The sequence below is a fragment of the Pelodiscus sinensis genome, chromosome 8, assembly GCF_049634645.1.
Source record: "Pelodiscus sinensis isolate JC-2024 chromosome 8, ASM4963464v1, whole genome shotgun sequence".
NCBI classification, from domain to species: Eukaryota; Metazoa; Chordata; order Testudines; family Trionychidae; genus Pelodiscus; species Pelodiscus sinensis.
Genome location: NC_134718.1, coordinates 24,038,020 through 24,063,029, shown reverse-complemented (window position 1 = coordinate 24,063,029; position 25,010 = coordinate 24,038,020). Strand labels below are relative to the sequence as shown.

Sequence of the window (25,010 nt, the reverse complement as noted above, 5' to 3'; positions counted from 1 at the left end):
GCACCTAGCAGGTGCAGAATATAGTTTTGGCCATTTGAAAGGCCACTTGCATGGTCCAGTCACCAAAGTAGACCTCAGTGAAAATACATCCTAATGGTTAGAGCTACCTACTGTGTGCTTCTTAATATGAGGCGGGGGGGGGGGAGATTCTGATGGAGTGGCTGTCTGTTGATTTTGAGCAGCCAGATACCAGGGCTATAAAAAAAAAAATCTGTGGCTTAGGAAGGCTTTGAAAGACATTTTAGCAGTGAACCACAGTAATGTGTCTTGCTGTAGTGTGCTTTGCCTGGTATTGTTTTTTTGCACCCTGAGATGAACCTTGTAGTGAATACTTTGTGTGTAATACTAGAACATTACAAATGCATCTATTGCTATTATCTGTGAATGATGTCCCTGGCCAGCATATGTTGTGAACTAATCAAGATGTCAGTTTCCATAAATAGACTTTTATTCTAAAAAGCCCATGCAAATGGACATGAAATTTTATAACTATAGGAAAAAAGACCCTTTGAAGGGAAGACAACAGTCATTTTCATTTCACAAACAAATACACCAACTATGTCTCTCTCAGGTGTAGCTGTCATTGTCTGTAATCTCTCCTGAGGAGGAGTGGTAGGGACAGTGCAGCAGCACTGGATGCCACGTCGGGTGCATGTAAACTGTTCTGCAGGGCATCCTCTGCCTAACTGTACAGGGGGATGCAAAGCAGATAGCCACTCTACTTCTATTGGTTCTTTCACTTGTAACATGATTAAAAAGGAGTAAATGAACAGATGTTCCCTGCAGTATCAAAAGCAAAGTGCATACTTACCAGAGAGAGGGTCCCTGTCCCGCATCAGGCTCACCCATGGTGGATGGTAGGGGCTGGAGTAAAATGCTCTGGAGTAAAATATAACAGGTCCTGCTTTGCTGTGCCCCATACTCCTCCTCCTCTTCCTCTTCAAACACCAGTTTCTCACTGCTCATTCCAGGACCTGTGACTCTAGCACCCCTGAAGTAACTGTGGAGCTCTTGGGAGGGATGGTGAGGTCTCTACTGAGAATGGCATGCAGCTCGTGCTAAAAGTGGCATGTTTCAGGCTTCACACCAGAGTCACCGTTGTCTTCCTTTGCCATCTGGTACATCTGCCGTAGCTCTTTGGTTTTCATGTGACAGCACTGAGGGTCCCTGTTATAGCTCTTCTTTCCCATGCCTCAAGAGATCTCGTCCATGCATTCAATAAATTGAATGTATCTGTTGTTGGATTGGAACTGTGTCTGCACAGCCTCTTTTAGGGATGTAAAAGCCTTACTAGCATGCTTACCTGGTAACATATTAACTAGAGGGCCAAACCCAGCTGAAGCAAGCCCCCCGCCCGCAGGGCAGGCAGGCTGCCAGCGCAATAATTTTTTGCTGTTGCACAGTTACTAAAATACTTGCCGGGGATGGTGACTGCAGCCATCCTGTTCTCAGCTCCTGGCCCTACTCCCGGGGGGCCACATGCCACCCATGCTGCTGGCTGTGCTTTGGCTCCTCGCACAGAGGAATCAGCGTAGAGTGGCAGCATCCCCTGTCCACAGGGGGCCTGAGCTCCTTGCAGACAGGATGCTCTGGCATCCCATAGAGCAGCCTCTGTCCACAGGGAGCATTACCTGCTGCAGACAGAGGCTGTTCCACGGCAGGAGCCCCTGTCCACAGTGGGAGCCTGAGTTCCCTGTGAACAGAGGCTGCTTCAGTATCCCACTTGCCCCTGTCTCAGTGCTGCTGATACAGAGGCAGCAGTGTGGATGGGGGGTCAGGTGGCGCCACAGAACCGCTGCTCGTTGAGAGCCAACTTTTAAGTCAGCTCTTGCCCTTCACGGACTCCTGTCCTTCTCCTCACCTCCACCTCCTTGCTATCTCTGTGAGAGGAGGCAAGGGGGTGCAGGCAACTCTGCAGAGCCAGCCTGCATGGAGAGCCAGTTTAAAAGCCTGTTCTCTATGCATATTGGCTCCTGCCTGTCCCCCTCACCCTCCATGCTGCTGCCTTTCAATTGGAGGCAGGTGGCTCCACTGGATCCGGTGCTCCCGCTGGCTCCTCACAATGCTGCCTTTGTGGGAGGCAGGAGGAGGGGAGGGGCAGGCAGCTTCACGGGAACCGGCATGCGCCTTCCCTCCTTGCTGCCTCTATCAGAGGCAGCCGGGGGAAGGAGGGGTTGCATGTAGTCGTTTGAGTCCCCTGCCCTGTTAATCAGGTTTATAAACTGTTGACAGAGCTTATAATTTATAAACTGTGGAGCAGCCTGTGTCCACAGTGGGCTCGGACTTGCCATGGACAGAGGCTGTTCCATGGGATGCCAGAGCATCCTGTCTGCGGGGAGCTTTGTCCCCCTGCGGACAAGGGTTTGCTGCTTATGCTTATCGGTTAATAGTTTAAACATCTATACGCTAACATCCCTAATTATGACATAGGTTTTTAAGTTACCCATGAGCGGCCATGCAAATCTGCAGGGATATAGGTAATGGTCTCTTAAACTTTTGTCCCTAAATCTGGAATTTCTGCAATTTTATTTTAATTGTTCCTTCTGTGGTTTGGCTTCATTCTTAACCATAATCAGGGTCATTCGGTAATATTTTTATCTTATTTTTATCTTATTAAAATAAACTCCTTTTGCTAATAATAATCAAAAGTTTTCTATAAAATCTCTCAAAATTTATGAACTATGTAGGACTCCAGTACTTTCAAGATGGCTCTAAATGCAATTTTTATCATTATTGGTTCCCTCAGATGGGCTGGTCTTCCTGGGTATTGACTCTCCTCATCAGGGAAGTGTTGCCTGATTCCTTCTGGAGAGGCCCCATGGGCACCTATTATTGGGCTGCATTATTGTAAGCCAGTCTGTCGGGGATCCCCTTCACATGCAGACTAACTCTCTATAAACTTGTCAGCCAGCTACCCTGCACTGTGCAGATCTTTTGGCTTCTTTTCCATCAGTCACAGTCTCAAGTCGGGGGCAGAGTTCATACAGCTGCTCCAGCACTATCAGTTTAACCTACTCCTCTGTGATCTGGGCCCCATCTCCAACTGCCTATTTGCAGGTATATTGCACCATCCAGAGGATTAGCTCCAGATAGATCTCTCCAGGGGCCTTCTGTGTCCTCTGGAATTTTTTTCCTGTGTGCCTTGGGGGTCAGCCCAGACTTGCACAGCAGGGCTCATTTAAACAGCTCATAGTCCCCTGCCTCAATCCCATCCATTTGGCTGAGCGTCCTTATGGCCCGGGGATCCAGTAAGGGGAGGAGATGCTGGAGCCTGTCTGCCAGCTTGTCAAGGGCCCACCAGAGAGACATGTAGAGCTAGTGAGGGCTACATTCCTCCGATTGAGGCTAATGTTGAAGGAGGCCAAGTCGACCTTTCTTCCCATGCAATAGAGTTTATGGGAGCTTTGTTGGACGCAATCCAAGCTAGGGCCTCTCTCCCCAGGCCCAGGTTTCTAACAATAAAGGACAGTATAGAACGGCTGCAGCTGTCCCGTCATGACAGCCAGAAATTGTATGTGGCTGCTGAGCCATATGGCAGCATGCACATATGTTGAGCAACATGCCAGACTCAGGCTGCGCTCTCTACAGGTGTGGCTCGCTCACACTCATAAGCCCGCTCACCACACATTAGCATGCTGGTCACTATTCCTCTCCAAGTGGTCTCCCTGACCTGGTGGCTACAGGAGAGGATTGTGTGCATTAGAGTGCCTTTCGCTAAACTGCAGCCTTTGGTTTAGGTGGCGACAGACACTTTGGTACTGGATTGAAGAGCGCACTTTGGCGACTCAAGGATACAAAATATGTACTCGCAGGGGAAATTATCTCTGCACATCAATGTCAGGGAACTAAGAGCAGTCTGGCGTGTCAAACATTCCTAGCTTATTCCTAGCACAAGGCATCTGTGTCTCAGTCCTGACAGACAACACAGCAGCGATGTTATATATAAACAGGGTGGTTCTTGTTCCTTTCCCCAGGAAACAAAGCCAACATTCCATCCGGTTGGAAACCATGCACCACCCAGGAACTCAGAATGTGCGAGGGGACCACTTCAGCTGTTTCTTTCAAACCCACGAGTGGTCCTTCAGAGCGGATGTAGCCCTAGGTATTTTCCCCACATGGGAGTATCCCCACTTATTCCCTTTTGTGCTGAAGAGGTCTAGGAAGTGTCCCCCTTCACACTGAACTACCTACTAAACCTAAGAAGGCAGGGCTTAGCTATATCACCCGTCACGGTCCACCTGGCTGCTATCTCTGCCCTGCACGTGAGAATCCAAGGGAAGTCAATCTTTGCCTATCCAGAAGTATGTCACTTCCTTAAGGTCCTGGATAGGTTATACCTGCAGGTGTGACAGCCTCTTCCATCCTGGGACCTGAACCTAGTCCTCACAGGATCATGGATCCATCTTTTGAGCCATTCAGTCGCCTTTGTGGCACAGATGCCCATCCTGGAGATTTGCAGGGTGGCCATCTGGTCTTCCATACATACATTCATACAATCATTATGCCATCTCACAGCAAGCTAGGGATGATGCAGCTTTGAGTAGAGCAGTGTTGCAGTCCATTTCTCATTAGTCTCTGACCCTACCTTTGGTTTGGGATTGGGATTCACCTAAATGGAATGGACATGGTCAATCACTCAAAGAAGAAAAAACAGTTCCCTACCTTTCCCTAACTATTGTTCTTTTAAGATGTTTTGCTCCTGTTCATTCCAAATCCTGCCCATCTCCCCTTCATTGGAGTGTTTCTGCTAGAAACAACGGAGAGGGTGGAGGGCCAGTAGAGGTATATATGCCCTGCCATGGAGGCGCCACTCCGGGGGGCTCCCCTGCAAGCCCAATGGATTCTGCAGAAGAAAAAAAACTTCCCACAGTCATGCATGTGGTGCACGCACACCTAAATGGAATGGACATGAGCAACACATCTCCAAGAACAAGTTATAAAAGGTAGGTGACCATTTTTTTTCCTCTCCCTTATATTTTTCTACCTATGCATTACAGTATACGTAATTAGAGCACAACACTCTCCTCAGCAGGAGCAATATTGACTCCCCAGGATTGCCTACACCAGAAAAACTGAGCTTAATCAGCATGATAGTTCTGACTATTACAGTGACGGTGACATAATTTGTTCAATAATTTTAAGACTATGAAAGGTAAGGACATTATTGCATTATAACATGGTTCCTTATTGGGTTTTGTTTTGTTTTTATTTTGGTGAAGAAGGCCATGTACTGTAATGCATGGTAGATAGATATGTTGTAATGCATGGTAGGTAAACTGATCAGCTCATTAATCTAATGCAGTGTTTCCCTATTTTATTTGTCCACGGAACCCTTTTCAGCTTAAAAGAATTTCAAGGAATCTCTAGGGTTTCCAGGGTAAAATTTGTCAAGGGGGGAAAAAAAAGACCCACCAGAATTTGTCAAGCAAAAAACAAACCCCCCGCTCCCGGCAAAAAAGACTCTGTCTCTTTAAGAGGGGGTGGGGGAGTGCTGCATTCTGCTGGAACCCTTACTTTCGCTTCGCGGAACCCCAGAAGCACCAATTGGGAAACACTGCTCTAATGGTATCCTATATCACTCATGAAATATGCAAGTGTGAGGTATTGATTGTTCCTTGAGAATTTATCTCCTTAGAATAGCAACGTATATATGAAATAAAGCCTGCAGCAAACATTGTAACATAAAATTGTATATGGTATGCTTGAAGTTCTTACCTGTCAAATGTTAATCTGTTTTATTTAATTTTTTGGCAGTATCTATGTTTACCCGAGTTAATGGTTCAGCACGTACAGATAAATTACTTATTCTTCTATTTTAGATTGACGAATTTAAATTAGCAAATCCATCCAAATAACTGTTAGTATTTCAAATGGTTACCTCAATAATGCATTTAATAATCTGGGATATGTTCTATAGAACAGCCTTTTGTTTTTCAGACTAACAGCACTAGGATTATTCTCACAGGACAAATATATGTACCTTAATTTACTTAGTTCTACATTTGAAATCTGTAACAGGTGTTTAAGATTCATTTGAAATGGAATGGGAGGGGTTCAGTCAGTTTGAAGTGAAAGAAGTTTAAAGGAGTAAGCAATGTCTTCATTTTAATGTAACCTAGATTTTTGTTTGTAAATGAAGAAAGGTTAATAACTATATTTTATTTCATGGAATGAGCATGTGCACTGCAAAGCAGCATTGTTTTCAAAGTGTGCATTAGAATATTTTGCGCTGCATCCAACAAGATTTTTAGTCTCTCTTAAAATATTTTTGTACCTTGCATTACAAAAAAGACGGGGCATTATTTTAATCAGATTGCAACAAGTGCTACTTTGTACTGTAGTAAAATATCAGGAAAGCCGTATATGATTGATATACCACAAGGTCCAATCCAGATTTTGAAACTGTTTGAACCATGTCCTTGAACAATGTAGAACTTTGGACTGAGTAATGTTGCACCATAGTTCAAGAACATGATTAAAATAGCAAAGTCCTTTCCAAACAAAGAACATTGTTTTAGTTTATGCTATGGGACAATAGTATTTTAACGGAATCGGGTCAGAACTCGCTAAATAGGGCTATTTTCAAAATAAATATTTGGGTATGTGAGAGCAAATAGATTTTTGGCATGAAGGCAAAAATGTAAAATTTGCAATACTCTGAACTTTGAATTTTTGTATGCTGGATATTTGTTCCATTAGATCTGTGTGGGTAACTTTTTCTATAAATGTCCCTTTCAACTTGGACTGGATGGTTTTATTCTCCACATTTCTGTTACTATGGTATTAGACAAATGCATTGATTTACTGAAACTAAACTAAAATAGTTCCAGGTTAGAATGCACAATTGCACTCAAAAAGAAATCTTTCTTGCTATCATAGGAAAACTAAACACCATGTATTAAAAAAAAAAAAGGTTGACTAGAATAAATATTAAAAACAGAATAACCTACTGTCCCCTATTAAGTACTGCATAGTACTGAGGAAAGATGAGCCCTGACAGGATGAACTGTTTAAGGCAGTGGTTCCCAACCTTTTAAATACCAGGGCCTGGCAAACCCATTCACAAACTTTAGGGAGACTGACAACGTTTTATTAGAATATTCATCACACAAATGATGAATATGTAGATAAAATGTTGCTGGTTGATCAAAAGCTGAGCCCTCAGTGCCAGCCCTAACCTCTAGAGTCCCCCACCCCTCTACTACCCCACAGCACCATCCACTGACCCTAGAGTTTCCTGCACCCAACCCTTCCCCTAGTGCTAGCCTCTCATCCTCAGAGCCCCCCAGTGCCAGCCCTGCCCCAAAGTCCCCCCCCCCCCCACTACTAGCTTAGCCTCCAGAGCCACCCAGCACTAGCCACGCCTCTGGAACCCCCAGTGCCTGCCCTGCCCCCCTCACCTAGCTCTGCACTGCTGCCTGCATCACAAAAGGTTGAGGTGGGGCAGGACACATCTCTCCCAACAACCGCAGTGAGATCAGTGTACCCTGGCCCCCAGAGCTGCCACAGCCTGGCAGCCAGAGGTCTGCGGCCTGGCTGTTAGGAACCACTGGTTTAAAGAACTGTTATAATATGTGTTCTTGGTGTATAATATGCACTGCACACATTCAGCTTTATTCTGTTATCTTTCATATTTATTGCCTTTTCTTTTAATTATCTAAGAAACTAATTTTGTATTGTCTATTATTTTGTTTAACTTTTAAAAATCCCCCTTCCCAAACAACTAAATTTACACTGGATAAATAACCTAATTTGTATCTGCTTATGATATTAATGTTGAACTGAAGATTTATGATTGGGTGAAGCAATAACTGATTACCAGAATCTCAATCTATTTTATTGTAATTCGTAGGAAACCAGAATCCGTGCTGTCGAAAAGGGCACCAAGGAAAGAAGTAATACTTTTTCTGTGATCAACCCTGTGGATGAAGAGGCTGTGACTCAACTCTTTGCATCTGACAGCAGAGAAGAACTTCATAAGTGGATGGAAGCGTTGTGGCAGCATTTCTATGATCTTAGTAAGTGTGTAGTTTTGACAGCATGTCCTTTTAGTAGGACAGCTATGTAACATCAAAAGAAACACTGGGCAATCTGAACTGAAATTACATAAATAATCCATCACCTGTAATAAAGAGAATTAAAATGTTCTGCAGGAATGCAGTTGGTAGAATGTTCTCTCCCACTGAAAAATAGAGATATTTTACTGAACCATAGTCATCTCCTCAGGGGTCCGTAATTTGTAATTCCTCCTGTAAATTCCAATAATCTTGGAAATATCTGGTTTAATTTTTCTCAGGAAATCAAAATAGACGTAGACTTCTCTGTGTGTGTGGTTTCAGAAGACAGTGATCTGTTTAGCAGTTTAAGTAGGTTATCATTCAAAGGCTTGCTGGAGTCTCACCATCCTTTCCTCTTCTGTGGTAGTAATGTATAGTTAGCTACTTTGTAGAATCCTGACATCATTGGAGAAAAATAGAAACCTTTGGGGATGAAGCGTAAGAGGAAACCTGGGGATGCTGAGACTTTTGAAATTTATTGAAAACTTGGTTTGACTCAAAATTAGATTAACTATTGCAGCTAGAAAAGGCACTCTGTAGAATTATTGCACCCTTGAGTATTCAGCTTTTGCTTGGATAGCACTCTGGGTGAATGAGTTGTCAGTCTTATAGAACTAAGCAATTGGGGATATTTGGACTGAAGTGGTTCCTCCTGGCCATAAGGTTTTATACCTGGTATTTCCCAGCCCTATCTTGAACGTGACTGTTTGCTTAGGACAGATAAATATAGTAGATGGGGCTTTACTACTCAGGAGAAAAATGAGTAAGTGGTGCCTTGTTCCTTAATCTTTAATTTCCAGTGATAAAATGTTTCAGTGTGTTCACTTTTAGATTTCTAGAGGAAGTGTGTGACTTCACTGTTCTTAATCTAAACAAAAGATTTACTCTCTGGTGTAGGACAATCCAATCTCACTTGCCATTTTAGTCTCTTGCGTTTACCTCCAAATATTAGCAGTATGCAATTTGCAGAGGTTTGGTTAGTTTTATGGCAATTAAGTGCAAGTTAAATGCATAAATAGATAAAGAGTATCTGTTGATGGACTAAGTTTAAAAAAAAAAAAAAGCTGGTATCTGAAAATTATATTCTTCACCAGATTATGAAGGAAACAGAGTCAGGCAGATAGTACAGCTGGGTTGGCTAAATTGAAGCTCTTAGTTTAATATCTGCTTATAATCTTTGTGTCAAGGGTTCGGATGAAACTTCAGTTGCAACATTAGAATGCATACTTACAGATATGAATAGTATCTGAATTTGTATGGTAAGTAGTTCGCAAATGCAACCTAATGATTTCAAATTCTTTAAAACATGGAGTGTTTTAAGTTCTAATCATTGTTACCTATTCCCTCTCAGGCCAGTGGAAACACTGTTGTGAAGAATTCATGAAAATTGAGATTATGTCACCACGGAAACCACCTTTGTTTCTGACAAAAGAGGCAACCTCAGTCTACCATGATATGAGTAAGTGGGATTTGTCTTTTCAAGCTGCAGGGTAACAAAACAATGTTGTCTGTATTCAAATAGCTTCTTCTGTTTGAAGTTATAATGCTGAATTTTTCAAGGGCAGTTCAGGTAATATAATGGAGCAACATAACTGCATACCAAGTAGTTCATATTAAATATCAGAGGGGTAGCCGTGTTAGTCTGAATCTGCAAAAGCGACGAGGAGTCCTGTGGCACCTTATAGACTAACTGAAGTGTAGGAGCATAAGCTTTCGTGGGCAAAGATCCACTTCGTCAGATGCATGTAGTGGAAATTTCCAGAGGCAGGAATAAATATGCAGGCCAGGATCAGGCTGGAGATGACCAGGTGGATCCAATCAAGGAGGATGAGGCCCACTTCTAGCCTCTGATCTGGAGGTGTGAATTCCAAGAGAATAGAAGCTGTTTTTGTAGTTAGCAAGCCATTCACAGTCTTTGTTTAATCCAGAGTTGATTGTGTCAAACTTAAAGATGAACTGTAGCTCAGCAGTTTCTCTTTGAAGTCTGGTCCTGAAGTTTTTTTGCTGCAGGATGGCTACTTTTAGATCTGCAATTGTGTGTCCAGGAAGATTGAAGTGTTCCCCTACAGGTTTTTGTATGTTGCCATTCCTAATATCAGATTTGTGTCCATTGATTCTTTTACGTAGGGACTGTCCTGTTTGGCCGATGTATATAGCAGTGGGGCATTGTTGGCACATGATGGCATATATTACATTGGTGGATGTGCAGGAGAATGTACCAGTGACAGTATGGCTGATCTGGTTAGGTCCTGTGATGGTGTTGCTGGTGTATATATGTGGGCAGAGTTGGCACCGAGGTTTGTTGCAAGGATTGGTTCCTGAGTTCGAGTTATTATGGTGCGGTGTGTAGTTGCTGGTGAGAATATGCTTCAGGTTGGCGGGTTGTCTGTGGGCAAGGACCGGCCTACCTCCCAAGGCCTGTGAGAGCGAGGGATCATTGTCCAGGATGGGCTGAAGATCACTAATGATGCGTTGGAGAGGTTTTAGCTGGGGACTATAGGTGATGGCCAGTGGTGTTCTGTTGGTTTCTTTCTTGGGCTTGTCCCGTAGCAGGAGGCTTCTGGGTACACGTCTGGCTCTGTCAATCTGTCTCCTCACTTCCTCGTGTGGGTATCGCAGTTTACAGAATGCTTGTTGAAGGTCTTGTAGGTGTAGGTCTCTGTCTGAGGGGTTGGAGCATATGCGGTTGTACCTCAGTGCTTGGCTGTAAACAATGGATCGTGTGGTGTGTCCGGGATGGAAACTGGAGGCATGCAGGTAAGTATAGCGGTCGGTAGGTTTTCTGTATGGGTGGTATTGATATGACCGTCACTTATTTGTATCGTGGTGTCCAGGAAATGGACCTCCCGTGTAGATTGGTCCATGCTGAGGTTGATGGTGGGGTGGAAGCTGTTGAAATCATGGTGAAATTCTTCCAGAGTCTCCTTCCCATGGGTCCAGATGATGAAGATGTCATCGATGTAGAGAAGGGGTGTAAGTGGACGAGAGCTGAGGAAGCGTTGTTCCAGGTCAGCCATAAAAATGTTGGCGTATTGTGGGGCCATGCGGGTGCCCATAGCAGTGCCACTGGTCTGGAGGTATATGTTGTCACCAAATCTGAAATAGTTGTGTGTGAGGATAAATTCACAGAGTTCAGCCACCAGTTGTGCTGTGGCATCATCAGGAATACTGTTCCTGACAGCTTGTACTCCATCTGCATGTGGGATGTTTGTGTAGAGAGCCTCTACATCCATGGTGGCTAGGATGGTGTTTTCTGGAAGATCACCTATGCATTGTAGTTTTCTCAGGAAATCCGTAGTGTCACGAAGGTAACTGGGAGTGCTGGTGGCGTAGGGTATGAGCAGAGAGTCCACATAGCCAGACAGTCCTTCAGTAAGAGTGCCAATGCCCGAGATGATGGGGCGTCCGGGATTTCCAGGTTTGTAGATCTTGGGTAATAGATAGAACAACCCTGGTCGGGGCTCTAAAGGTGTGTCGATTTGTTCCTGTGTTTGTTTGGGGAGTGTCCAGAGCAGATGGTGCAGTTTCTTAGTATATTCCTTAGTGGGATCTGAGGAAAGTGGCCTGTAGAATTTGGTGTTGGAGAGATGTCTGGCAGCCTCCTTTAGGTAGTCAGGCCTGTTCATGATGACAACAGCACCTCCTTTGTCAGTCTCTTTGATTATAATGTCAGAGTTGTTCCGGAGGCTGTGGATGGCATTGCGTTCTGCACGACTGAGGTTACCAGGCAAGCGATGCTGTTTTTCCACAATTTCTGCCTGTGCACGTCGGCGGAAGCATTCTATGTAGAGGTCCAGACTGCCATTTCGGCCCTCAGGAGGAGTCCATGTGGAGTTCTTCTTCTTGTGCTGTTGGTGGGAAGGTATCTGTGTGTCAGTGCACTGTTCAGTGTCGTGTTGGAAGTATTCCTTGAGACGGAGACGGCGAAAGTAGGCTTCCAGATCACCGCAGAACTGTATCATGTTAGTGGGGGTGGCGGGGCAAAAAGAGAGTCCCCGAGATAGAACAGATTCTTCTGCCGAGCTGAGTGTGTAGTTGGAGAGATTGACGATATTGCTGGGTGAGTTAGGGGTACCATTGTTGTGGCCCCATGTGGCAGGTAGGATTTTAGACAGCTTACAGTCCTTTTTCCTCTGTAGAGAAGTGAAGTGTGTAATGTAGATCTCCTGTCTTGTTTTAGTAAAGTCCATTTGTGCAGAAGGTTGGTGTTTTATGAGAGACTCCAGATTGGAGAGCTCTTTTTTGATGTTTTCCTGTTTGCTGTACAGGATGCTGATCAGGTGGTTCCTCAGTTTTTTGGATAGTATATGGCATAATCTCTCACTGTAGTCTGTGCAGTATGTAGATAGCAATGGATTTTTCACCTTCAGTCTATTTGGTATAATGTCCATCCGTTTGCATTTGGAGAGAAAGATGATATCTGTTTGTACTTGTGGGCAGAGAAGAAACTTGCACATATATACACCAGCAACACCATCACAGGACCTAACCAGATCAGCCATACTGTCACTGGTACATTCTCCTGCACATCCACCAACATAATATATGCCATCATGTGCCAACAATGCCCCACTGCTATATACATCGGCCAAACAGGACAGTCCCTACGTAAAAGAATCAATGGACACAAATCTGATATTAGGAATGGCAACATACAAAAACCTGTAGGGGAACACTTCAATCTTCCTGGACACACAATTGCAGATCTAAAAGTAGCCATCCTGCAGCAAAAAAACTTCAGGACCAGACTTCAAAGAGAAACTGCTGAGCTACAGTTCATCTTTAAGTTTGACACAATCAACTCTGGATTAAACAAAGACTGTGAATGGCTTGCTAACTACAAAAGCAGCTTCTATTCTCTTGGAATTCACACCTCCAGATCAGCTGCTAGAAGTGGGCCTCATCCTCCTTGATTGGATCCACCTGGTCATCTCCAGCCTGATCCTGGCCTGCATATTTATTCCTGCCTCTGGAAATTTCCACTACATGCATCTGACGAAGTGGGTCTTTGCCCACGAAAGCTTATGCTCCTACACTTCAGTTAGTCTATAAGGTGCCACAGGACTCCTCGTCGCTTTTTCATATTAAATGTATTTCTTAATATTAGTACTAAGTGAACACACTTTCATACTTCGAATTTAAAATAAGTTCAATGTGAGCTGTATATAAGAAGCCTTGAAAACATTGAAACAAAAAAGCTATCACTAGAAATAAAGATTCACCAGAGAAATCATTCAAAATCCAGAGGATAAAAAGGTAATGGTTTTAAATAATACAGACTACAGACAAATAATGCCTTTAACTAGTTGCATTCAATTACCTGTCTTTTTTCCAAACTACATACAATCTACTTAGAACTTAGTGTGTGGTCACTGGCAATAACTGTAAAAAAAAAAAACTCTCTAAAATGTGTTTGAGCTGTACCAATGTTCAGAAATCAGTTATTGCATAGTGAACTACAGTGCAGAGGAGTATATAATGTTTATGGAAATATATTTTATACACTACAAGTAGGTTACTTTATTTAATGATTTAATGGATATGATGTGATATTGGCTTAAAAACATTTTATATGGATAACAAGTTTAAATGTTTGCCTGCTGCTTGATTTCCTGTCTGAATTGCAAAAATGCTCAAATTAAGATGTGGATCAATGATAAAACAAAAAAAGCAGTCGTGTAGCACTTTAAAGACTAACAAGATAGTTTATTAGGTGATGAAGAAGCGGGTCTGCCTCACGAAAGCTCATCACTTAATAAACTATCTTGTTAGTCTTTAAAGTGCTACACGACTGCTTTTTTTATCAATGATCCACATCTTAATTTGAGCATTTTTGCAATTCAGACATGAAATCAAGCAGCAGACAAACATTTAAACTTATCAGACTAACATGGCTACTTCTCTGTAACTATGTGGGTCATTGAGTTTTATAATGCTTTATACTACAGAGTCTGTAGTGTGTGACCATTGAGATTTTCAGTGGTTACACAGTTACCTAATTACCGCTTTTTAACCTTCCTAATTACCACCCAACATGACAGCAGGTGGTACCATACATCCAAACTGAGCTACCCAAGTATAAACAGCAGACCCCAGCCAGTTGTCCAGCTTCCCATCCATGCACTCCCCTTCTGGAGCATAAACCTAAAATTACTTTGCCTTACACTGCACAGGGATCTGTACAGGCAGTCCCAGGGTTACATGGATCCGACTTACATCGGATCCCTACTTACAAACAGGGTGAGGCAACCCCGCACTAGCTGCTTCCCCCCCAGCAGACCAGGGAGACGCGAAGCTAGCGCCCCTCCCCAGCAGACCAGGGAGACGCAGAGCGGCTTTTCTCAGCAGACACATCAGCTGGAGAATAAAGGACTGAGGGAAGTGAGGTGTGGGAGAATAAATCTGAGCTCTGGAGAAATGTTTGGCCAGAGTTTCCCCTACAATATGTACCAATTCCGACTTACATACAAATTCAACTTAAGAACAAACCTACAGTCCCTATCTTGTACGTAACCCGGGGACTGCCTGTACAGTATAAGGTTGTTAATATGTCTGCCTCTCCTGCAGTGTGGATAAAAAAATCAGTGTGATAGCCAAGCTGAGATATTATTTCTCTACTTAAAGGTACACCGGGTTAGGTTAAAATATAAACAAGTTTATTAACTACAGAGTAATCAATTTTAAGTGATTATAAGGGATAGCAAATAGATCAAAGTAGATTATCTGGCAAATAAACAGAACCACAAACTAAGCCAAAGACACGATATCAATTAACAAATTTTCACCATGGCTCATAATACAAGCAGGCTTGTAGATTCTTAAGGGACAAGTTACATTTGCTTTGCAGTTTGGGATGCCTGCTTCTATTCCAAATCCTTTTCTTTTGGAGCTTCTTTCAGATTTTGAGTTGTGGGAGAATGAAGAACAACAGATGATGTCACACTCTGCCTTATTTAGCTTTAGCATATGGCAGGAACACTTTGTTTAAAAAAAAAAAAAGTTCCCCAGCCCAGTTTGTGGAAAAATAAAGGCCCCCAAAATTGACTTCAAACTCGTGTGAGCTGGTCACTTGCCCTCATAGTAGCCATTACTTATAAGTTAGCAGAAACATTCACAGGAAAGCTCATCAGGTGGAGAATAAGGTTCTCCTAAGGCCTGTTGTTCTTCCTAATGGTCCATTACCTTGAAAGGGCCCTTCACAATTAGGTGTTTCAATTGGAAGCATTTTGCCTAGTAGGTGTCACCCAGGTGTGACTACCTGTGAAATACAGCTACATAATCAATAGTCATAACTTCAGAAACAAAAAGGATACATGCATATGAATAGGGTAATCATATTCAGAAAATCATAACTTTTCCAGTTACACCATACATGGCCCCTTGTACAAAATGCATTATAATTGTCATGATCATATGATAATACTACTATGAAAAATATGATCTGCAATGTCACATTGTGATATCTTTATATTCTTGCTGCTGTTCTAGAGTCAGAGAGAGCCCACGTGATACAGATATACATACAGGGAAATAAAAAATTTGTATATATTCTGGCCATTGCATTGTAAATTACATTAAGAACATAAGAATGGCCATAGTGGGTCAGACTAAAGGACCATCTAGCCCAGAATCCTTTCTGTCGACAGTGGCCAATACCAGATGCTCCACATTGGGGGGGGGAGAGGACACTAGTTTCAAGAACTTATTAAAGAAAAAACCTCCAACTGTAAAAGTGTCCTTTGCAAGTGAGGTGGGGAGAATAAGAGCAAGAATATTTAACAGTTTTGACTTTTGAGCACTATGATGACAGCCTATTAAGTCCTTAAAACCATAGAAATCTTGTAGGCCTCTTTCTGTAAACATAATCTTTTCCATTTCTATACTTTTTCCTTTTCTGGAATTTTTCCATTTGTAGGTCTTTGTGCTAGTCTAAGATTTGGGTGGTCATGCTTTTCACAGTTTTGCATTCAGATAATTTATAACCACTCTCAGAGTGAGTGAAATTCTTAGGATCCATTTTAATCAGTCTGTCTAATGTCTTCTAAAATTGTAGGTATTGATTCTCCAGTGAAACATGAAGGTTTAACAGATATAATTCAAAGAAAAATTGAGGAGACTGATGGAGAGTTCCTGATTGGCCAGCAGAAAGAGTCTGGACCTTCTGTATGGGCCCCATTATTTGATGGTTCTCACCAGATGCATGTCCAAAAAAATATTGTGTTTCCAGATGCAAGTAGTGAGGTAGTAAGTCCTAATGATGGCAAAGTAAAGAAAAGAAGAGCTCCACTTCCACCATCTGATAAGTCACCATACAGCTCAAAAGAGCAGATGAGCACAGACCAATTGGACAAGGAAAACTTGTGGAAGAAGCCTGCCATTGCACATAATATTTCTTCTTTTGATTACAAGGTATCTTCCATGATGTATCAGTTGAAGAAGCCAATTGCTTCTCCTTGCAAACCGGTTCCTTGCACGCAAAACAGCTCAATGGACTATGAAAATCCTGTTTCTTCAGTTACTGAGTCCAAGTCAGAAACCAAACCAGTGCCAGCTCCTAGACAGAAATCCGTCCAAGAAATACTAGCCCCTCAATCATGGTTGCAGTCACAGATATAACATTTAATTTGTAAAAGTGATCGACACATAAAGTTTCTCAGCACTTGACATTTATCAGTGATCTGGGTCTTTGACAAAAACTGGAGCATTGCAAATATTTTTAATATATATAATTCTAACCCCATACTTTGTTAAAATTTCAGCTCTGCTTGTCATTGTCAAGGTCTAAAGAATTTCTCTGGCAAGGTAGAAAGGGGTCCGTGTGTTTTGTAGGAGAAGGGAACATCTCCAAGAAGTTTAAATCTTTGCCCTTCTCCATACTACATGATCATGTTCTGAAAAACAATTCCAAGATTTTTCAGTGACTCAATGTCAGACGTGCTCAGTTTATAAATTAAGAAGTTTTTGAACTTTTGTTCTTATGTTCTTATGTATGAACAACTCTGCTAGCTCAGCCTGCGATCTACAAGATTTTTTTCTGGATCATGTACTGTCAGAATTGGCCAACACTACTGCAGGTTATCCATTAATTCTGATAGCGCACAAGATGGTTTATAACTATTGTTAAATCCCTATGTTGGTTGCCTTAGACAGGTTGTTTGTTTTTTCCTAATCATGTTTTGTAAAATCTTAGTCTAGTTTTAAAATGTAGCTGATGGAGCAGAAGTTTTTAAATTTCTTGGGCATGAGTTCTGTTTTTGTTCTTGTGCATGTAGTGGAATCTCTATGGTTGTAATCTTGTAAAAGGACTACAAGTTGGACCCTTACTAACTTGTTAGTTCATTAAATTCCATGTATTCAGCATGAGAATGAGGTTCTCACTTGCAAATCCTTTGCAGAATTGGTCAAATAGGTTTTCAAGAGTGCCCCTGCTCGATCTTCGTTTCATCACAATCCTTTTTTCTGATATTGACAACTGTAATCATTCTTTCAGCAGCAAATTATCATATTACAAAGGTGGAAAAATAAGAAGTAGCAGAAGCAGACAAACTAAAGAACAAATACATAATCACGTAAAATTGAACATCCTCAAGTAATTGGACTGCAGAACAGAAGAATAGAGAATAAAACAAATAGAACTATTTTAACAGGAAATGATTTCCATAACATATTTGCTGCTCTTTTAGGCTACGTCTAGACCTGCAAGTCTTTCGAAAGAGACTTTTTCAAAAGATACTTTCGAAAAAGCCCCTTTCGAAAAAGAGCATCTATACTACAACCAGTACTTTCAAAAAAGCAAGTCTGGATGCTCTTTTTCGAAAAAGCACAGTTTGCATTAGATAGCGCCTTTTTTCGAAAGAGCACTTTTGAAAAAAGGTGTTCTTCCATGTAAAACAAGGCTTTCCGCAGTCAAAAAGACTGCCGCGTTCTTTCGATTTACTTTTTAAAGAACACAGCAGCAGTCTAGATGCAAGGGAAGTTTTTTCGAAAAAAGGCCACTTAAAAAAAAAAAAAACCCTGTAGTCTAGAGACCCTTAGCTTCAGTCTTACAATGGTCTTAGAAGGAATGATATATTTGTTTCTTTGAGTACTTGCTCATGTCTGTTCAGCATAGATGTTTGTGCTTGCCACATGCACCGGTATTGGAAGATTTTCCCTCAGCAGTACCCATAGGGGACTGGGTCCAGTGTCCCCGAGAGTGGCATGCACGTGCCATACTATATAGGGCATCTTCCAGGCTCGCCCCTCCTCAGTTCCTTCTTGCTACCAGCGACAGTGCTTGGAACAGTGTGCTCCAGCCTCAGCTGAAGCTAGTTAATCTGTTCATTCAGTTGTAAATAGTTTTTCTCTAGTTTAGATAAATGTAAATAGTTAAACTAGCACTTTATTAGTTCCCCTGTAGGGACTTAGCCTAGAGACAGGACATACTCCACTCCCCTGGCTTTAAAGCCTGTGCTGCAGGCCTATGCCAGTCAGTGACCCACATGCTGACTGCCTCTGTTATCTGAGAGAAACCCAAATCTCAGATAGGTGTCTCATTTGCAGGTCTTTTTGCCCCCAGGCCACACAGGATCCTCCTCGTTTATTTGCTTCTCACCTCCATCTCTTCCTGTCAGCCTGGAGAGATATCACCACAGACTGTTGGGTTCTCGCCACCATAGCATGACTACATGCTCCAGTTGTCCTCCAACCTCCCGCTTCCCCTCCCCACCTACACTTTCTCTCCTGCTTCAGAGTCTCTTCTTACAAGCATTTTCTCAAGCAGGAGGTTGTGGAGTGGCTCCAAGTGGAAGCAGTGGAAAGGGTACCTATCTGGTTCCAGAACCGAGTTTTCACTCCTGATATTTTTTTAATCCCCATGGTCTCAGGCCCATTCTGGACTTGCAAAGCTTGAATCATTCTCTCAAGTTTTGCATGGTCTCCCTGGTATCAGTTATTTCCAGTTTAGACATGTATTTTCACAGCACGATCCTCAAGGGACACAGGCAATTTTTGCAGTTCAAAGTAGGTCAGAATCATTACCAGTTTGCAGTACTTCCCTTTGGCCTAACTACATCTCCCAGAGTATTCACAAAGTATACATCAGTGTACGCCCACCCCATCTCCCTGAAGCGTTGAGGGGTTCAGATCTGTCCCTACCTAGATGACTGGCTGACCAAAGATTGTACTAGAATCAAGATTCAGCAGAACAGCTCCCTTCTCCTCAGCACATGCCGCCAGCTCAGTCTCCTGGTTGATACTTTACTGGCCCTGATTCAGCAACCATCCTTCACACTCTGACAACTGCACAGGTTTGCTTCAGTCACATGGTGGCATGCACTGATGTAGTGTGTCTTGCCAGGCTTCCTATGGCTAGTGTCAGTGTGCTCCACAGCCTGATACTCACTTGATTGGATGGGCATGGTACCGGCACACATCCTAGAGACCCTGAAATGGTCCATCAAGTGGGACAATCTCATGTCTGGTGTTCCCTTTCGACAGCCTCCACACTCAAGGGAGCTGGTGTCTGATGCCTCAGACCAGGTATGGGGTGCTTACTTTTGGACTGCTCTGGAAACAAGGACAATGGATGTTGGAGGAGAGGATCCTGCACATAAACATCAGGGAGCGTAGGGTGGTTTGAAGCATTTGTAAAGTGTTCTTACCTCACCTGTGAGACAGTGTGTTTTGGGTTCTTATGGACACTATGGCTACCATATTCTAAATTACTAACAGGGAGGAGCCCACTCCCTGTCGCTCTGCAAGGAAGCACTTTGTCTCTGGGACTTCTGTGTTTTACACAGCATCTCCCCAGAGCCTGGAATGTGATTGTGGACCACCTGAGCAGAGAGTTCTTGTCTCACCATGAGTAGTCTTTACATCTTGAGTGGATCCTCACGCTCTTCCGAGAGTGGAGCTCTCTCTGAGTAGACCTGTTCGCAATGAAACAGAATGCAAAATGCCTCAGGTTTGGCTCCAGGCTGGGTCTGGAAGAGGGCTCCATTGTGGATGCCTTTCTTCTCCCTTGGAAGGACGGTCTCATGTATGTATTTTTCCCCCTCCCCTCATTCCCGTTGATCAGCAAGATCTTCCAGAAAATCAGTCAGAACTCCACAAAGGTAATACTCGTTGCACCAGCACTGGTTTGGCACACTTATGAGCCTCCTTCAGTAGGCCCCTCATCTACTGCCATTTCCCCAGAATCTCTTGTCCCAAGATCACAGCCACTTCCTCCACCCAGGCCTACTGCGGCACCACCTCACAGCATGATTATTCTATGATTGAACCTACAGGAGCAGACCTGTTCAGCCAAGGTGCAACAAGTGTTTCTGGAAAGTAGGAAACCCTCAACTTGGTCTACCCACACTGTAAAGTGGACCCGTTTTATCTATGCTGCGCAGAGAGGAGGCACCTCTGTTGATGCTCTGCTCCAGCAGATCCTTTATTATCTTTTATACTTGAAGCACAAAGATCTTGCATTAGTTTCAATCAGAGTGCATTTTGCTGCATCTTCACTTTCCATCCACCGATTCAAGGTCGCTCAGTGTTCTCACATGAAATTACGGATCAATTTTTGAAGGGCCGAGAAGGTTTATTCCTATAGGACCCAGAACCTCTTTCCAAGTGAAACCTTAATCTGGTCCTGGCTAGGCTCACTGGTCCTCCATTTGAGCCACTCACTTGCCCCCTTTCACTTCTTTGCTAAAGGTAGCTTTTCTTATGGCAAGAAGGGTGTTGGAGCTTCATGCGTTGCTGTCCAGAGCACCTGTACAATATCTTCTTCAAGGATAAAGTGCAACTTAGACCTCACTCAGCCTTCCTGCCCAAGATAGTGTCCATGTTTCACATTGGTCAGGATATTTTCATTTTCATTTTCATTATCTATCCTATGCTTCATAAGACAAATGAGGAGCGATGTCTTCATGCCTTGGATGTCAGGAAGGCACTTGCTTTCTGTCTGAAGAGAACAAAGCCCTTGCATAAGTCCATGCAGCTCTTTGTGGCTAATGCTGATCAGGTGAAGGGTCTTCCAGTATCTTCATAGAGGATCTGTAGGTGGATCACTCCTGCATTCACATGTGTTACAAGTTAGCAGATGCTCAGTCATCCCATTGGTGAGAGCTCATTCTATCAGGGCCCAAGCCTCTTTAGCTGCCTTCCTAGCAAATATCCCAATTCAAGACATTTGACATGCAGCAACGTGGTCTTCAGTACACACATTTACGTCCCATTATGCCACAATGCAACATGCTAGGGATGGCACAGAATTCAATAGAGCTGTGTTGTGGTCTGCGTGTCCTTGAAAATCCTACCTCCCTCTGCAAATACTGCTTGAAGTCATCAATGGACATGAGCAAGCACCCGAAGAAGAGGTAAAGACATTTACCTGTTCCTTAACTGGTTTTCTTCAAGTTGTGTTGCTCGTGTCCATTCAACTCTCCACCCTCCTTCCTGTCTGTGGCGTTCTGGCAAGAAGGAACTGTGGAGGGAGGAGCCCATGGGTTACTTATATACCTGGTTCCCTACAGGTACTGGTGAGGGAAAATCTTCTGGCACTGGTACATGAGATGAGCACACATACCTATGTTGAATGGACATGAGCAACACATCTCGAAGAATACGTTACAGAATCAGGTAACTGGGGTGGTTTTTTTGTTATTACTGGATTGTTTTTTTTTAATTTTGGTGACCTGTCTTCATTTTGTTACTACTTCACCAATCCCCGTGTCCTATGCAAACTTTATCACCAGTAATGTTATATTTTCTATCAGATCATTAATTAAAAATAATTAATAGTATTGGGCCAAGAACTTATCCCTTTGAGATCTCATAAAAAATGCCCACTCTCATTAATTACATTTTTGAGATCTGCTTGTTTTTAATCCATTTTATAGCTGTATTGACAGCACTAGTATTTTACTCAGAATGTGTACAACTAATTCACCCACCTTAAAAACATCTTAAGTGTACTATATCAGTGCATGAAATTATCAAATAAAGTATTCAGAAGGTATAAAGCTTATTTGACAATACCTATTTTCCATATAACAATGTTGACTAGTATTAATTATAGTTTCATCTTTAAATGAATCCCATATCAGCTATTCCGTTATTTTACTTAGGACTGGCACAGTGGGTTTTTTTTCTCCCAGACCCCTAGAACTTCCCTATTTTTTTAAGCTTTATTAATTTTTAACTTGGTCCAGAGTGTTCCTCAGATACTACTTGTAAAATTCATGGGTACAAATGATCTGGTTTAGCCGTTTCAAAAGTATTCCGTTTTTGCAGATGATTTTAATGTCGTCTTTACCTACTGCTGGAAAAAAAAAAGCTTCAACGCTGAATATGAATTGATATCACATATTACCCTTTTTTACACAAAGTAAAAAATAATTAGCTTTTACATCACTGCTAGTTTTATTATCACTATTAATTAATTTGTGTTATTGTTAGAATTTTTTTCTGATTTCTTTTAAAAATAATTCTTATTGCCCTTAAGTCCATAGTCAAAAACTTTTTTTAATCACACTTCTAACTTGTCTTGTCAATTGCCCACAATTTAACTTATATTTATAACCATTACCTTCACTTTTTTCCCTTCTATTATATATTGACTTTTTTATTGCTTCTTTCACACCCTCATTTTAATCAGGATTATTTAATTAAGTAAAGTGAGTGAGTAAGAGAGAGAGGAATTGTAGCAATTTGGAGATTTTTGCTCACATTACTTTTTATATTTTTTTTTCTCCCAATCAGTTTTGTTCACATGCTCTTAGGCAAATACAACTTTCTATTTCAGTGATAAATTCATCTTTATCTGTCAAAATAAGTTCTAATTTAAAAAAAAGATTCGCACCTAATTGGCAACTGTAAGGTCTCTTGAGTATTGGCAGCATAGGTCCTCCAGAATTGGTTCCCTCGGGTTATAAACCTCCATGGTAAGATTATTTTTCTTTCTTCAAGTTGTAAATGCTTAAGGAGTGGTTCACCTGGTTTTCTAGTCTGATTTGATGACCTGTGGCTTCCTTCATGAGTGTTCCATCTTGTGCTTTATCAGTGAGAGCATGGCAGCATAAGCGTTCAAGAGCCTTGCCTTCCAGGTTGTCCATTCTAAAACAGGGAATGGTGTCTTTGGTGTAGAGCACCAACTCTCACCATCTTTCCAATATAGGTTTTAGCCAGTAACTAACATTACCAAAATCTGATGAGAGGATTCACTGATAGGAACAGCAGCTATGCAACCTCATTACTCCTATTCAGACTATTCTTGCCAAACAGATTTTTCTTCATTCTCACAGCAGCTTATTAGTGGGTTAGGATGACATGTTAATCACAGAAGTGGTGGGAAAAGAAGACAGATGGCGAGGTTCTTAAAAAATGCTGTTAATTTTAGTCACATTTTGCTTATAGGTTTTCAGTACTTATCCCTCTCCTCCATCTGAGGAGTCCATAGTCTCTTTAAGGAGTCAAGTCTTGCCATATGTGTCCAAAGACCCAAATCCAGTATGTTCTTTTCAGGTGCTTCCCTCCCCCCCCCCCCCCCCCTTCATTTTGATGGCACAGTTTGACCTCCGAAATAAAGCCATTTCTAGATAATAAAATTGTAACAAAACTGTTTGGTGCAGGAAAACAGAGGTGAGGGAAGGGAAAATTAACTTTAAACAATGTTTTAGGGCTTTAGTATTCAATTTTGTCCATAAAAGAGAATAAACATTTCAGTAATTCAACTGAATTAAAGTTTTTGCAACATTACTATAGTTAAAAATCTGCAAAGAGAAAAATATGGAAGAGAAACGTTTATTCATTCTTCTACTTTATCAGTTGGTTAGGTACTTGATTATTAAAGCTGCAAATTTCTCTATCATACCCACACTTGCTAGAAATCTTGCCTTTATCTTCTCTCTTTCTTTTTCTCAGTTTCACTTAAATGGTTTGATCGGTAATATGAATGTTTGTTTAGAATCATAGAATAATAGGACTGGAAGGGACCTCAAGAGGTCATTGAGTCCAGCCCCCCGCCCTCAAGGCAGGACCAGGCTCCGTCTACACCATCCCTGACAGATGTCTGTCTAACCTGTTCTTAAATATCTCCAGAGAGGGAGATTCCACCACCTCCCTTGGCAATTTATTCCAATATTTGACCATGTTTACTTTTATTGCTTTCTGGTTTTAATATGTTGTTCAACTCCACAAATTTTCCAATAGAAGGAGGATATGGTACTTCACAAATGCAACTATTTTTACTGTTAGCATTTTACTGAAATTTGGTACTTTTTTTTTCAGATTTTTCATCTATTCATTTCCCAAGCTATGAATATACTGTACAAAATGCATGCTGAAGCTTATATAAAAGTAGTATTTTGGGTTAGAAAAATTGTAGTCTACTTTATTGTATACCTCTAAGATGTTTATGGAGGAGTAAAGCATGTAGCAGAGAAATAGTATTATTTTAAGCTGTCTCTAATAGCTGAATGGTACTTATAGTACTCGAAGGACTATTCCAGTTTTATCTTATTATTTGTGAGACTCATCATACATTGTATTGATATTACTTTTATTTCATTACTTGAACTAAAGAGTAGAAAGCATTAAAAACTCCAACTCTTATTTGATTAGCATCTATAATCAAACAGTGAAGAAACATGAAATACATAAAGGTCCATGAAAGGGGAAACTTTTTAGTTAATAAAAATTCACACATTTATTTTTATGACTAGTTTTGCTAGATAACACCAGACATGCAGCTTATCCACAGTCATTGAAATTCATCATCCTATATTTATTTTTGAGCAGTCAAGCAGGGTTGTCAGCTATCAGGGTTCCTATTAAATAAATCTAGAAAACAATACAATTTGAAAATACATCAACTTTTGTGTTTTAATGTACTGCTAAAGTAGTTTGAATGTATCACAATATAAAAATTGGTGAGTATGCATCTCATTTGTCTGTTAATCATATTTGTATTTTTTCAGGAAT

The 25,010-nt window shown here is 41.8% G+C and overlaps 1 protein-coding gene across 3 annotated transcripts in view; it reads left to right on the top strand.

The window, feature by feature from the left end:
- RTKN2 (rhotekin 2) overlaps window positions 1-24,323 on the top strand; it is a 68,444-nt gene extending 44,121 nt beyond the window's left edge. For all 3 annotated transcript variants that reach the window (XM_075934886.1, XM_075934887.1, XM_075934885.1), the window contains 3 exons: window positions 7,853-8,018; window positions 9,409-9,516; window positions 16,111-24,323. In XM_075934886.1, coding sequence (XP_075791001.1) covers window positions 7,853-8,018; window positions 9,409-9,516; window positions 16,111-16,673 — 837 coding nt within the window. In that variant the 3' untranslated portion in view covers window positions 16,674-24,323. The remainder of the gene's footprint in view (window positions 1-7,852; window positions 8,019-9,408; window positions 9,517-16,110) is intronic.
- Window positions 24,324-25,010: the final 687 nt, after the last annotated feature.